Genomic DNA, 15,883 nt, shown 5'->3' on the forward strand with positions numbered 1-15,883 from the left:
GTGGGTTGTTGCCCTCCTATAGTCACTCCACATTTCCTGATATCTGCTCCATGCTCTGGACACTGTGCTGACAGACACAGCTAACCTTCTTTCCACAGCTCACATTGATGTGCCATGCTGGAATAGCTGCACTACCTGAGCAACCCAACTTCTGTGGGTTGTAGACACCGCCTCATGCTACCTCGAGGGGTGAGAGCAATGATAAAATATAAAAGTGACCAAAATAACAGCTAAAAAGGATGAGAACAGAGAAATGGTCTGTGGTCACCACCTGCAGAACGGCTCCTTTATAGGGGGTGTCTTGTTAATTCCTGATCATTTCTACCTGGTGTCTGTTCCATTTGCACAACAAAGGAGAAATGGATTCACAATCAGGGTCACTTCATAGCTGGACAGGATGATTTCACAGAAGTGTAAGGCTATGTGTCCACGGTAGAATGTTGCTGCGGATTTTTCTGCATGAAAATCCGCGACTTTCCCGTCAAATCCGCACCTTTTCAAAGGTGCGGATTTACCACGGAATTGCCGCGGATTTTGATGCAGATTTTTTTTTTTTCCCCCAATTCTGAAGCCAAAATCTGGATCAAAATCCGCAACAATAATTGACATGTTGCAGATTTTTCCGGATCAAAATCCGCGGCAAATCCGCCGCGGAAAAATCCGCAGCATGGGCACAGTATTTCCAAAATGCCATAGAAATGGCTGGGAAGTGCCGCTGCTGCAGATTTTCGGAAAATCCGCGGCTTTTCCGCGAGAAATCCGCGGCAAAATCTGCGCATTTTCCGCAGCATGGACACATAGCCTAAGAAAGACGAATAAATCTCCAGCATCCAAGTCCATAAAATGAAAACTTCTGTTTTGAATGGATATACATTAAAATTGCAGGTTCTTCATCATAAAACCATATGTGAACTATGAAAAGATAGTACGCGTTTCGGACATCTTGTGTCCTTAATCTTAGTCATGGATTTTTGTTTTCCTTGGATTTCACAGCCAGGCCGGCTACATTTTCCGTGCACCGTCCTCCAATTCTGGTTTCCATGCAAATCGGGTGAGCTAGATTTGTTTTTTCTTTATTTCACAGAAGTGTCACTGACTTGGAGTTACATTGTGCTGTTTAAGTGTTACCTTAGTTTTTTTGAGCAGTGTATATTCACAGCATAGGAACCAGACAGTAAAATAATTGTGATAATGACTTACTTTCCAGTTTGACTTCCTCTGTTATCCTTATAGGACTATTTAATGTCTCATGTTGGACCTCGCAGGAGATCTCCGATGGGGGGTTGTTCCCATAAAGTTGAACCAGATGATAAATCTCCTTATTGAAATATCCATTGTTATTTTGTGGTGGAAAATCGATTCTCTTCCCATCCAACAACCAGCGCATTGTCACTTCTTCAGGGGAATAGTTCATTGCTTCACACATGTAAATTTGATCATTGCCATCAAGACTCTTGGAAGTCTTGATACTGACCGTTGGAGCAGCTGGAAAAAGATATACATTTTAGTATATTTATATAATATTAAAGAAATAAAAATATATACATATATTATAAAATCATATGAAATCTATTTTATGTAGAATTAGACCCATAGTCTTGCCCCCAATAATACTACAAAATAATTAAAATGAAGCTTTATTAATCCTGCTGATATTACATGACCCAGCTTAAGAACAAGGACCAGTAGGTGTGGAAGACTTTGAAGAAAAGAGCAGAGGATAATCAGCAACAAGATGGATGAAGACAATTGTGAAGAATCATTATCCAATAATTCAAACACCTGAAAACCAAAACGAAGACTGAAAAATCTGGAGTAAAACAAGAATACTTAAGGACAAACCACCAATGAAAAGTGATACCAACTGGAATGGCCAAATTTAATCTAGTTGATAATGACCTAAGTAGCCTCTGCCATTCCTACACCTCTCTAAATTAGGAGCATTGAACATGCTGGAGGTTCCTTGAGGTCAGTATAGTCAATTTAACATTTTTGAGTACAAGAAAAGGCTTTTGGAAGGAACCACCACCTAGTACAATCTTGCTTAGGCCTAAAACACACTTCCGCAAAATAAACGTCCGTGTGACACGGTCCGTTTTTCGGGTCTGTGTTCCGTATTTTTGGGGCGTTTCTCCGGTACGTATGGCATCCGTGTGATGGCGTATGCGAGCCGTGTGTACGTGTGGAATGTCCGTATTGACATAAAATACGTACGTGTGCAGTCCGTTTTTTCAGATCCGTATTCTTACCCAATTAACGATTTCAATCATTCATCATGAGATCCTGGTGTTGTTGTTTGCCTTCAATTGACCTGATAGATTGGAAACAAGTGTTTCCAATTTTGTGATGAAATACGGACACGGACGATACGTGCTGAACACAGACATACTCCGTGCGCGGTCCGTGCAGGCACGGACCCATAGACTAAAGCGGTCCATGCCTGCGTGCTGCCGGCCAAAAACGGACATGTCGTCCGTGTAGAAAAGTGCACACACGTACTTACGACACGGACACACGTTCCGTGTGATTTTACGTGCGTGTGCCATCTACCATTGAATAACATGTCTCCGTGTGTATGTGTCTCCGGTACGTGCAAATACGTACTGCACACGTACAAATTACACGGATGTGTGTTGCGGGTCTTATAGAGAATGAATCTGTACCTGACACTAGACATTGATTATTGGGTAACTTTATTAGATCCAAGTGCATCTCGAGTATCATTGACGTCAGTCATGGAATGACCACTCATTTCCACCCATCAGTCTTGAGGATCAATGTTCTCCTGTTATATAACTTATTGAATTGGGCAAAACTGAAACATATTTTTATACACATCATACAATATGGAATATACAATATAGAAGTTGTTCTGTCAGGATGAACTCACCTCCATACTTTACAATATAGGAATCCTCAATGGGATCTTGGAGATACTCATGTTCCACCTTACAAGTAATTTTTGGATTTCCCGTAACCTCAAGAAATGGAACATTTACTGAGCTGTTCCGTGTAAAGGTCATATCCGCGTTTGTCTTGTCCTCCTGCGTCGATGCACTTAAGATGTTACCATTCTTGAGCCAAGTCACCTTCATATCTTTTGGGAAGAAGTTTGTGATGGAACATTGGAAAAGACTTGTCACACCTTTCTGAACAGCATTTTTTTGTATCTTGACCACCGGGACAGCTGATACAGAAACAATATATCATTAGGTTTTAGTAAAGAAGAATATATTACACCCAGCATTGTTAAGTTGCATTCAGAAAACGGTATAAATGAGACTAAGATCGTACTGCAATGCATGGACTGGCCGGTGGGTCTCACAACCTGAGCGTCACTGCTTCTGTCATGAGTGTGTCAGGGTCTGATATAATCTCTGGGCGATCTGGGATCAGAAGGCCACTGTGCATTGTGGATTGCAGATCCACTTTAGTGATCACTTGTAATGTACCCTGAGTTGAAGCATATTGAATTCCATCCGAGACTCAAGAAGTTTAAAATTAATTTCTATCCTGCAGTGTTGTAACCTCAGCTGCAGCCATTCCCTTCTGCTAAAAATATCTCCTCCTTACTCCACTCCTCCCTATTCCGGTTATAGTTCATACCTATGCTGACCATGTTGAAAGAGCTCATCACTGCATAACTGTTGTGCCGTTTCCATTGCAGCTGCTAAGTCTTCTACTGAAGAAACCTTAGAGTGCTTTTTGTTATGTCTTTCCCCACCCGTTTGTCTTACCTTCCACATGTTGTCTTATGTAGTGACGAGATTAGCGTCTCGCAGGCCTTCACTAGCCATATGATTTAGGGCCACCAAGTGCCTAGACACGGGATGGTGCACGGGGAGAAGGACCCATCTTGGGACATTACGGAGTGCAGGGTTCAGTCTCAGGTGTTAGGAGATGAACCCGCTCCTGTTCTCCCCAACGCCAGGGCCTACCGTTTTACTGTCTTCCCCAGTGTACCCTTTGTGTTGCGTCGCTCACCGGTGATCCTCCCCTCCTCTGGCATGACAATACCCTGGTGTCCCCACTGTGTTGCGCCGTTTGTCCTCTTGTACCTGGCGTGAACCCTGTAGTCACACCGTAACAGCTTCATAGAAATTGAGCCTGTGTATTGCGCTCCGATCTCTGTGACTATAACATAATGTGATAATGTGTATGCTGGTGTCCGGTCTCTCCCGGATGACAGATTTTGTGGGAGAATTGGGTCAGGCATATTAGATTTAATTTCACCAGAGATAAGCTAACATGGTGCTCAGCAGCAGATTTCTCCTCTCTCCACATTACAAACCCATGACTGTTTGGCCATGAGTATGGGGACGTCAGGAGAGATAACTGATAGCTGATCAAGCTTTCTCTTCTCCACAGTGCACAACATAATCAAGATGTTTACAACCGCTGGCACTGTAGCTAATCTACCTGGATGTGGACGGCAGAGAAAATTGATGAACGGTTGCAACACAGGATCATCCGAATGGTGGATAGGCGCCAATCCCATTCCAAAGAAATTCAAGCTGTCCTGCAGGCTCAGGGGGCATCAATGTCAGCCCGAACGATCAGCTGACATTTGAAAGAAGTGAAAAGCTATACCAGAGACTCAGGAGGACCCCACTGTTGACTCAGCGATATAAAACAAAAGCTAGACTGCAGTTTGCCACAATGTATGCGAGTAACTAAAATCTTTCTGGGAAAGCGTCTTTTGGACCGATGAGACCAAGATAGAGCTTTTTGGTCAAGCACATCATTCTACTGTTTACCAAAAACAGAATGATGCCTACAAAAAAAAGAACACAGTACCCACAGTGACATATGGTGGAGGTCAGAGATGTTTTGGTTGTTTTGCTGCCTCTGGCACTGGTGTCTTGACTAGAGTTGAGCGCGGTTCGTGGTTCGTGGTTCTCCAGTTCTAGGCTCGAGTGATTTTGGGGCATGTTCTAGATCGAACTAGAACTCGAGCTTTTTGCAAAAGCTCGATAGTTCTAGAAACGTTCGAGAACGGTTCTAGCAGCCAAAAAACAGCTAAATCATAGCTTGGTTTCTGCTGTAATAGTGTAAGTCACTCTGTGAATCAAACTATTATTACATTTCAGTGTATAGTGTGCGTGAACAGCGCCTTCAGATCACTGCTGTTTCTATAATGGCGATCGCCATTTTTTTTTTTTTTTTCTTGTCTTCCTTCCCTAACCGCACGCGTCTTGTGGGGCGGGCCAGCATGTCAGCCAATCACAGACACACACACAGCTAAGTGGACTTTGAGCCAGAGAAGCAACGGCATGTGTGATAGGATCTGCATGTCACATGTCCCTGCATTATAAAACCGGACATTTTCTTCACGGACGCCATTATCTGCCTTCTGCGTCTTTGGTGTCAGACATCACTGTCGCAGCTCCGTCATCCTGAGTCCTATAGCCGATACAGCTGTATGCGCTGCATACACAGCGTTAGACAGCATAGGGAGAGCACTTTATAGCAGTCCTTTTAAGGGCTCAAACCGGCAGGGTCAGAGTTAAGGTGACAGGTCCTGAAAACAGCGCCAGCGTCTGTGCAGCCAAGGTCAGGGATTTCCTCGCTGCATTTCACCATTAGGAGGGAATAGAAAGGCAGGCTTCCATTCCTCTACCCAGAGCACCACAATCCTGCCACTGTACCCTCTTGTCCTCTGCACACTCCAACTCATAACTAAGCCATTATACTAGCAAACACTCAGTGTACCTAGTGGCATCCTATACGTGGCTATTGGACTTTGCTTTAGTCCCACTAGTGCCAAGACATTTGCAGAGCGCATCTGCCTGCATTGCACACTCCAACTAATTATAACGAAGCCATTATACTAGCAAACACTCAGTGTACCTAGTGGCATCCTATACGTGGCTATTGGACTTTGCTATAGTCCCACTAGTGCCAAGACATTTGCAGAGCGCATCTGCCTGCGTTGCACACTCCAACTAATTATAACTAAGCCATTATACTAGCATACACTCAGTGTACCTAGTGGCATCCTATACGTGGCTATTGGACTTTGCTATAGTCCCACTAGTGCCAAGACATTTGCAGAGCGCATCTGCCTGCGTTGCACACTCCAACTAATTATAACTAAGCCATTATACTAGCAAACACTCAGTGTACCTAGTGGCATCCTATACGTGGCTATTGGACTTTGCTATAGTCCCACTAGTGCCAAGACATTTGCAGCACGTCTGCCTGCGTTGCACACTCCAACTAATTATAACTAAGCCATTACACTAGCAAACACTCAGTGTACCTAGTGGCATCCTATACGTGGCTATTGGACTTTGCTATAGTCCCACTAGTGCCAAGACATTTGCAGCACGTCTGCCTGCGTTGCACACTCCAACTAATTATAACTAAGCCATTATACTAGCAAACACTCAGTGTACCTAGTGGCATCCTATACGTGGCTATTGGACTTTGCTATAGTCCCACTAGTGCCAAGACAATTGCAGAGCGCATCTGCCTGCGTTGCACACTCCAACTAATTATAACTAAGTTGCATTGTCAGGGATATTTATTCTTTATTATTCTGCTGTTAATAAAGCTAGACCACCACTGCAATCTTCACCACCTCTCAATTTTTACTACCACATTTTCAGTCCACAATCTTGTCGCAATCAACATGAGTGGCAAAATGACAGATGCTGGTGGAAAGGGGAAGAGGCGTGGTGGAAAAGGCAAAAAAGGTTTTGTCCGTGGGGAAGGTGGCAAAGCTCCATTATCATCTGCTGAAGATAGACCATCTACCAGCAAAAGTAAGATGTCTACTACTTACCGTGGACAATCCGATGTGCTCCCTTTTTTACGGACACGAACAACAGGAAGAAAGGTAGATGATGGGCAAAAAAGGAAAATGCTTGAATGGATCTCAAGTGGTCCAACAAGTGCCCTCTCAGCCACTTCAAGTACCGCATCCAAAAAACACCAGTCCTCTGAGTTGTCATCCCAATCACACTTGATTTCTCCTAGCTCTGAAGTCTCCATCAGCCCTGCACAGTATGGTGGAACTGAGATGGCTGAGTCTGCAGAGCTGTTCAGTCACACTATAGCCTGGGAATCAGAGGTCTGCTCCCAAGCTACAGTGAGTACAGAACAGGAAATGGTCTGCAGTGATGCCCAGAACCTTTGTGACTCTGATTCAGGCCGTGAGGACCAAGTTTCTGAGCATAATGTTGACCCTTTGTCACAAACTGTAACACCTGTGGTTATAGACAATGAGGAACATACTGATGAAGATGAGACGCAGATACCCGATTGGGATGACAACTTAAATATTCGGTCAGGGCAAGAAGAGGCTCGGTCTGAGGGGGAGGGGAGTGCTAACACAACAATTGATGATGACGTTCTAGATCCCACCTACTGTCAACCCCCAGTCAGGCACTCGAGGAGGTCAACAGAGGCGGTGGAGGAGGATGCAACCGACGACGAAGTTACCTTGCGCCTTCCTGGACAGAGTCGGAGCACTGGTAGCACGTCTACAACTGCATCCTCAGCCACCACTCTGCCTATGAGAATTATTCGGGGTGGATCAACAGGTCGCATGGCCTCTAAGCCTTGCCTAGCCTGGTCCTTTTTTGACATCGAAAAAGATCGCCCAAATCATGTGATATGTAACATTTGTCATGATTCTCTTAGTAGAGGTCAACACCTCAGCAGTTTGACAACTTCTTCCATGAATCGTCACATGAATAAATATCATAAGTCCCGGTGGGAAGCTCACCGTGCTGCAATGCGGCCTAGCGGAGCGAACCATCCACCGCCCGCCCCTTCCAGTGCATCCGCGCGCTCTTCATCTTCTAGGACTGTGGGGACAGCTGTCACACCTGTTTTTCCACGCAAAACTTCCACCACTGTAACCGCAACAGGCAGTTTGCTTGTAAGGTCGTCAGTTGGTTTGGAAGGGGAAACAAGTGAGTGTGTACAGCTCTCTCAGACATCGATAGCACCAACGTTGGATCAAGGCAACATCATGTCTCCGCCTGCACTTTCCTCACAAACCTGCATTTTTCCAGGGACACCCTACTCAACACCGTCTACACACAGCAGCCAGATCTCTGTCCCTCAGATGTGGTCAAATAAAAGGCCACTTCCTCCGACCCATGACAAAGCTAAGAGGTTGACTCTATCCCTCTGTAAGCTGTTGGCTACCGAAATGCTGCCTTTCCGCCTAGTGGACACACAGGATTTTAGAGACCTTATGTCTGTCGCTGTGCCCCAGTACCAGATGCCTAGTCGCCACTACTTCTCTAAGAAAGGTGTGCCCGCGCTACACCAGCATGTCGCACACAACATCACCGCTTCCTTGAGAAACTCTGTGTGTGAACGGGTGCATTTCACCACCGATACTTGGACCAGTAAGCATGGACAGGGACGTTACATGTCGCTGACTGGGCACTGGGTAACTATGGTGATAGATGGTGAAGGGTCTGCTGCACAAGTCTTGCCGTCCCCACGACTTGTGTGTCAATCCTATGTCTGTCCAAGTTCCGCCACAGCTTCTGCATCCTCCACCTCATCTGGGTCCTCCACCTCCGCCCCAAGCCTGCCTGGTCAGGCCACCAGCGTTCTCACTGCGCAGAAGGAATCACGCACCCCTCATTACTATGCTGGCAGCAGAGCGCAACGGCATCAGGCGGTCTTTAGCTTGACATGTCTTGGGAATAAAAGTCACACAGCTGAGGAGTTGTGGTCAGCTCTGCGGTCCGAGTTTAATAAATGGTTGTCTCCACTCAACCTGCAGCCTGGTAAGGCCGTGTGCGACAATGCTGCAAACCTGGGTGCGGCACTTCGCCTGGGCAAGGTGACACACGTACCTTGTATGGCTCACGTGTTGAACCTTGTCGTCCAGCAATTTTTAACACACTATCCCGGCCTAGATGGCCTTCTGAACAGGGCACGAAAACTGTCAGCTCACTTCCGCCGTTCAAGCGCCGCAGCTGAGCGACTTGCATCGCTCCAGAAGTCTTTCGGCCTGCCGGTTCATCGCCTGAAATGCGATGTGGCGACACGCTGGAATTCAACTCTCCACATGTTACAGCGACTGTGGCAGCACCGCAGAGCCCTGGTGCAATACGTCATGACGTATAGCCTGGGCCAACGAGATGCAGAGGTGGGGCAGATCACCCTGATGGAGTGGTCTCAGATCAAGGACCTATGCACCCTTCTGCACAGTTTCGACATGGCAACGAATATGTTTAGCTCTGACAATGCCATTATCAGCATGACGATTCCAGTCATTTACATGCTGGAGCACACGCTAAACACTATTCGGAGTCAGGGGGTGGGACAACATGAAGGGGAGGAACTACAGGAGGATTCATATGCGCAAGGGACAACAACATCACCAAGGTCCAGACGTTCATCATCACCAACGCAGCAGGCATGGGACCATGGGGGACAGGGATCGACAAGGGCGCATAGTAGCAGGCGAAATGTTGAGCAAGGTGCAGGAGAACATGAAGAAATGGAGGACGAACTGTCCATGGACATGGAAGACTCAGCGGATGAGGGAGACCTTGGTCAAATTTCAGTTGAAAGAGGTTGGGGGGAGATGTCAGAGGAAGAAAGAACGGGTAGCACCTCTATGCCACAAACACAGCGTGGACTTGGTCCGCATGGCTGCGCAAGACACATGAGTGCCTTTTTGTTGCACTACCTCCAACATGACAGTCGTATTGTCAAAATTAGAAGTGATGATGACTACTGGATTGCCACACTATTAGATCCCCGGTACAAGTCCAAATTTTGTGACATAATTCCAGCCATAGAAAGGGACGCACGTATGCAGGAGTATCAGCAGAAGCTGTTACTCGATCTTAGCTCGGCTTTTCCACCAAACAACCGTGCAGGTGCAGGGAGGGAATCTCCCAGTTGTAACTTGACAAACATGGGACGGTCTCGTCATCTTCAACAGTCTACCCGTACCAGTAGGACCGTATCTGGTGCCGGTAACAGCAATTTTATGGAATCTTTTCATAATTTTTTTAGACCCTCTTTTGCAAGGCCACCAGAGACAACAAGTCTGACACATAGTCAACGGCTGGAGAGGATGATACAGGAGTATCTCCAAATGAACATCGATGCCATGACTGTGCAACTGGAGCCTTGCTCCTTTTGGGCTTCAAACCTAGAAAAATGGCCAGAGCTCGCAACTTACGCCTTGGAGATTTTGTCGTGTCCAGCTGCCAGCGTTGTCTCTGAACGTGTATTCAGTGCTGCTGGGTGTGTGCTGACAGATAAGCGCACGCGTCTGTCCAGTGACAATGTGGACAGACTGACGTTCATCAAAATGAACAAGTCATGGATCCAGAAGGAATTTACTACCCCTGTGTCATCCTGGGGAGAGTAAATGCTTGTTGATTTGGAATGTGCTTGATGCAAATCAAAACATCCTGTTTGCAACTAGGGCACAAGTGCTGCCACTGATAAGGTGTCTGTGTGGGGCCCAATTTTTGGAAAAAAGGGAGACTCCGCTTGGAGTAACCCTTGCTTACATTGTTTTTAAAAGAAGCCAAGATGAACAGAGCTGGGATCAGGAAAGACTTTGCTACCTACCCCGGAGTCATGCTGGGGACGGTTAATTATGGCGTATTTTTGAATGTGCTTGATGCAAATGTAGCTGTGAAGTGTACAACTAGGGCACAAGTGCTGCCACTGAATGGGTGGGTGTGTGTGGGGCCCAATTTTTGGAAAAAAAGGGAGACTCCGCTTGGAGTAACCCTTGCTTGCTGTGTTTTTAAAAGAAGCCAAGATGAACAGAGCTGGGATCAGGAAAGACTTTGCTACCTACCCCGGTGTCATCCTGGGGACGGATAAGAATGGCGTATTTTTGAATGTGCTTGATGCAAATGTAGCTGTGAAGTGTACAACTAGGGCACAAGTGCTGCCACTGAATGGGTGGGTGTGTGTGGGGCACACTTTTTGGAAAAAAAGGGAGACTCCGCTTGGAGTAACCCTTGCTTACATTGTTTTTAAAAGAAGCCAAGATGAACAAGTCATGGGTCAGCAAAGACTTTATCTACCTACCCCGGTGTCATCCTGGGGACGGATAAGAATGGCATATTTTGGAATGTGCTTGATGCAAATCTAGCTGTGAAGTGTACAACTAGGGCACAAGTGCTACCACTGAATGGGTGGGTGTGTGTGGGGCCCAATTTTTGGAAAAAAAGGGAGACTCCGCTTGGAGTAACCCTTGCTTGCTGTGTTTTTAAAAGAAGCCAAGATGAACAGAGCTGGGATCAGGAAAGACTTTGCTACCTACCCCGGTGTCATCCTGGGGACGGATAAGAATGGCGTATTTTGGAATGTGCTTGATGCAAATCTAGCTGTGAAGTGTACAACTAGGGCACAAGTGCTGCCACTGAATGGGTGGGTGTGTGTGGGGCCCAATTTTTGGAAAAAAAGGGAGACTCCGCTTGGAGTAACCCTTGCTTACATTGTTTTTAAAAGAAGCCAAGATGAACAAGTCATGGGTCAGCAAAGACTTTATCTACCTACCCCGGTGTCATCCTGGGGACGGATAAGAATGGCGTATTTTGGAATGTGCTTGATGCAAATCTAGCTGTGAAGTGTACAACTAGGGCACAAGTGCTGCCACTGAATGGGTGGGTGTGTGTGGGGCCCAATTTTTGGAAAAAAAGGGAGACTCCGCTTGGAGTAACCCTTGCTTGCTGTGTTTTTAAAAGAAGCCAAGATGAACAGAGCTGGGATCAGGAAAGACTTTGCTACCTACCCCGGTGTCATCCTGGGGACGGATAAGAATGGCGTATTTTGGAATGTGCTTGATGCAAATGTAGCTGTGAAGTGTACAACTAGGGCACAAGTGCTGCCACTGAATGGGTGGGTGTGTGTGGGGCACAATTTTTGGAAAAAAAGGGAGACTCCGCTTGGAGTAACCCTTGCTTACATTGTTTTTAAAAGAAGCCAAGATGAACAAGTCATGGGTCAGCAAAGACTTTATCTACCTACCCCGGTGTCATCCTGGGGACGGATAAGAATGGCGTATTTTTGAATGTGCTTGCTGCAAATCTAGCTGTGAATTGTACAACTGGGGCCCAACTGCTGCCACTGAATGGGTGGGTGGGTGTGGGGCCCAATTTTTGGAAAAAAAGGGAGACTATGCTTGGAGTCACCTTGCGGTGTTTTACATGATTTTAGAATGGCGTGCCATGCCTATATCTGTGTGTCCTCCTCTTTTTCCTTGTCCAGCTGTTTTGTTTTCGCATGAGTATATGTCCTTGTCACTTTCCAATGTGTTTGAGTTGTTTGTCACCTTTTGGACACCTTTGAGGGTGTTTTCTAGGTGTTTTACTGTGTTTGTGATTGCCTGCCATTGTTTCCTATTGGCTCGAGTTCGGTTCGTCGAACGTTCGACGAGCCGAACTCGAACGGGAGGTCCGTTCGGCGAACCGACCTCGAGCCGAACCGGGACCGGTTCGCTCATCTCTAGTCTTGACTGTGTGCAAGACATCATTAAATCTGAAAATTACCAGAGGATTTTGGGTGTGGCAATATGGTGCCCAGTGGCAGAAAGTTGAGAGCGTGTCCTAGGTCAGGGTTCTCCAGCAGGACAATGACCCCAAACACTTCAAGAAGCCCCAGAAATGGATGGAAACAAAGCACTGGAGAGTTCTGAAGTGGCAGCAATGAGTCTGGATCTAAATCCTATTAACTCCTGTGGAGAGATCTGAAAATTGAGAAGAGAAGAGGAGACATCTTGACATATGAGAGACCTGGAGCTTTTCATAAAGAAGAGTCCAAAATTACAGGTTAGAGGAATAAGACGCTTGTGGACAGTTATAGGAAGCGAGTGATGGAAGGTATTTATTCAAAAGGGTAAAAGCCGCAGCCAAATATTAAGTTGAGGGGGACAATTATTGTGTCCGGCCCATTTTTTGAGTTGTGTGCGAATTATGTCCAATTTGCCTTTTTTTCTGTTTTGTTTTTTTTGTGTTGTTCCAATTCACACAAAGGAAATAAATTTGTGTATAACAAAACATATAATTACAATAACTTTCTAGGAGAAATACTTTTTCTGGGACAAATTCAAGGGTGCCAACACTTTTGGCCATGACTGTATACATTGTAGGTGTTTAATGTGAATATCTGCAATGAATTACATGCACTACCCTACGGATCTGACCTGCACACGATCGCTGTGTGCATGAGGATTTATTCATACAGATGTTTTCATGGAGGAAGTTTTTAATGTGATTTCTAGGCCCAGGCACCCAGGAAACAGAACAGCTCCATAGCTTTATAATATTGGGCCTCTTTAATAATGCACTTACCAAGAATATTTAACTGTATTTTCTTCGCATCAGTATTTGGACTGTAAACCACGGTGCAGGTGTAAGTGCCCTTATCGGTGATGGTCACATGGCGGATGGTCAGAGAAGCATTGCCCTGCTTGGCCGCCGGCTCGTCAATGACAAATCGTGAAGTAGACCCCTTTGTCTTTGTGTCGTATCTTGCAATTTCTTTTTCACCAAAATGCCATAAGATGGCCAAGTACTGGAGGTTTACTGGAAAGGTTTCCACTTTGAAGGTGCATGGCAGAAGAGCATCAGTGTGAAGTATCCCAACTTGTGAGGAAGGAGCAGTGATCTCAAGGGCACAACCTGGAAGAGAGAATAGAGTATGATATGGCTTTTCCAGCTCTCGGGTGGGGGTGTCAAAATCTTAAAGAACAGTGATGATCTTCTGAGATGTTTTTGCATTTTTGGCGATAATAGAATAGAATAGACCACAGGCACATGAAAATGCCGGTATACATATACTGGACTGGCACCATAACAAATGACCTCTTACACTATGTACATGACGTTTCTTGAGTTTTTTGTGACATGGGTCTTCTTGAAAATCCTCCTCAATACCCACTTTGGAAACACTTGAAATACTGCCCTATTAATTCCTATTGGAAATCTACTTTGCTCTTCATATAAAGAGCTTTTATAATTGTTTTTTATTCTTATGGAACAGGTTATGAAGAACGTCTGTTGGGAAAACAAAAATTGCGTTTCACTTTTTTAACACTTTGACACTGTCCAATGCAAAGACTGCAAATACTAAAAAAAAAAAAAAGTTTAGGATTAAGAAGTGTTCGAAACTTCTTCAAGCAAAGAAAAACTCCTATTAGTTGTAAGTGCATATGGTGTGTTTAACACTAGAAGTCCCAGAGAGGGGTCATTTAACATTTCTACCTTTGGAACCCAGAGACGGGTCGAATGACCTGAAGGATTTTAGCTAACATCCTATAATCACCGTCTTTTGTTCTGTAATTAAGACCATTATTGTCGCAGCACAGGAGGTAGTTTTCCATTGAGTTTAGCCATTTAGTTTCCAGTTAGTTTTATTCAATTTGGACTAATGGCGGCGTCACACAGTACGATCTATAGTGCGATCGCACGAGCGATCGTACCCGCCCCCGTCGTTTGTGCGTCACGGGCAATTAGTTGCCCGTGGCGCACAAAGTCGTTAACCCCCCGTCACACGTACTTACCTCCCGGACGACGTTGCTGTGGGCGGCGAACATCCTCTTCCTGAAGGGGGAGGGACGTTCGGCGTCACAGCGACGTCACACAGTGGCCGGCCAGTAGAAGTGAAGAGGCGGAGATGAGCGGGACGTAACATCCCGCCCACCTTCTTCCTTCCGCATTGCCGTCGGGACGCAGGTAAGCTGCAGTTTATCATTCCCGGGGTGTCACACGTAGCAATGTGTTCTACCTCGGGTACGATGAACAACCGGAGCACAGAAGGAGGACCGACAGTTTGAAAATGAACAACGTGTCAATGAGCAACAATAAGGTGAGTATTTTTGCTCGTTCACAGTCGTTCGGAGGTGTCACACGGTACGATATGTCAAACGATGCCGGATGTGCGGCACTAACGACGTGACCCCCGACGACATATCGCCCAATATATCGTACCGTGTGACGCCGGCATAAGGGTCATTTGACCCTCGTTCAGGACTTCAGGGGTGAGCTCGAAATTTCTGGGACTTCTGATGTTAAGAAGCCGACGCAGCCACTGAGTTTTCCAGGTGAAGCGGCTTCAGGAAAGTGCAAGCAGTTGTTTTCTTGAGGCGGCTTTGTCATTGTTCATGCGGCTCTGCCGCCGCTGTCTCTATATTGTTAACCAAAGGAGACAAAGAATCTGAGTTTTTTAAGTGCAAACATCATTTATTATAGGATAAGTGACAAATTTCAGTAAAAAACTTTTTTTAAAAAACAATAGGACGCCATGATTATTCTGGACGGTGTTAATAACAATATCCAAAATTAGAAAAATCCCCATCAGTTAATGCAAGGCATATGAGATATGCAGTAATGCATAACCACAAGGTGTAACATAATGTTTTTTTCACAGTAGCAACGCCAAAGATAAATTGTAATCAAAGCATGTATATAGAACAGGTTATGCAAATACTCTCGTCATTGACAATATAATACAGCTGTTTATACCAGGATAAAAGACGTGGGGTCCAATATATTTTCAAATTGATATTACTCGGTCCCAATGATCCTTAATGCAATAGTTCCCTGGAAAGCTGAAATCACACTCATTATATGGCAGAAATAAACCTCACGAGGCTGTTTAAGATGGTAATCGGTATACCTGGTAGTCCAGGCGTTAGAAAGCCCCCAAAACGCCCTATGTACGTTTCAATTTTCAAAGGTGTAGAATCTTCCTCAGGGGACGTAACGCCCTACGTACATTTCAATTTTCAAAGGTGTAGAATCTTCCTCAGGGGACGTAACGCCCTACGTACGTTTCAATTTTCAAAGGGGTAGAATCTTCCTCGGGGGACGTAACGCACTACGTACGTATCAATTTTCAAAGGTGTAGAATCTTCCTCGGGGGACGTCCCCTG

At 45.6% G+C, this 15,883-nt stretch overlaps 1 protein-coding gene across 1 annotated transcript in view; it reads right to left on the bottom strand.

Annotated features, from left to right (window-relative positions):
- The window catches only part of LOC142246485 (uncharacterized), an 82,044-nt gene that overhangs the window by 43,790 nt on the left and 22,371 nt on the right, over nucleotides 1-15,883 (bottom strand). The window contains exons 2-4 of the mRNA XM_075319547.1: nucleotides 13,302-13,631; nucleotides 2,891-3,187; nucleotides 1,201-1,485 (exon numbers count right to left, since the gene is read on the bottom strand). Of these exons, the coding sequence (XP_075175662.1) occupies nucleotides 1,201-1,485; nucleotides 2,891-3,187; nucleotides 13,302-13,631 (912 nt within the window). The remainder of the gene's footprint in view (nucleotides 1-1,200; nucleotides 1,486-2,890; nucleotides 3,188-13,301; nucleotides 13,632-15,883) is intronic.

This window comes from Anomaloglossus baeobatrachus, chromosome 7 (genome assembly GCF_048569485.1).
Source record: "Anomaloglossus baeobatrachus isolate aAnoBae1 chromosome 7, aAnoBae1.hap1, whole genome shotgun sequence".
NCBI classification, from domain to species: Eukaryota; Metazoa; Chordata; class Amphibia; order Anura; family Aromobatidae; genus Anomaloglossus; species Anomaloglossus baeobatrachus.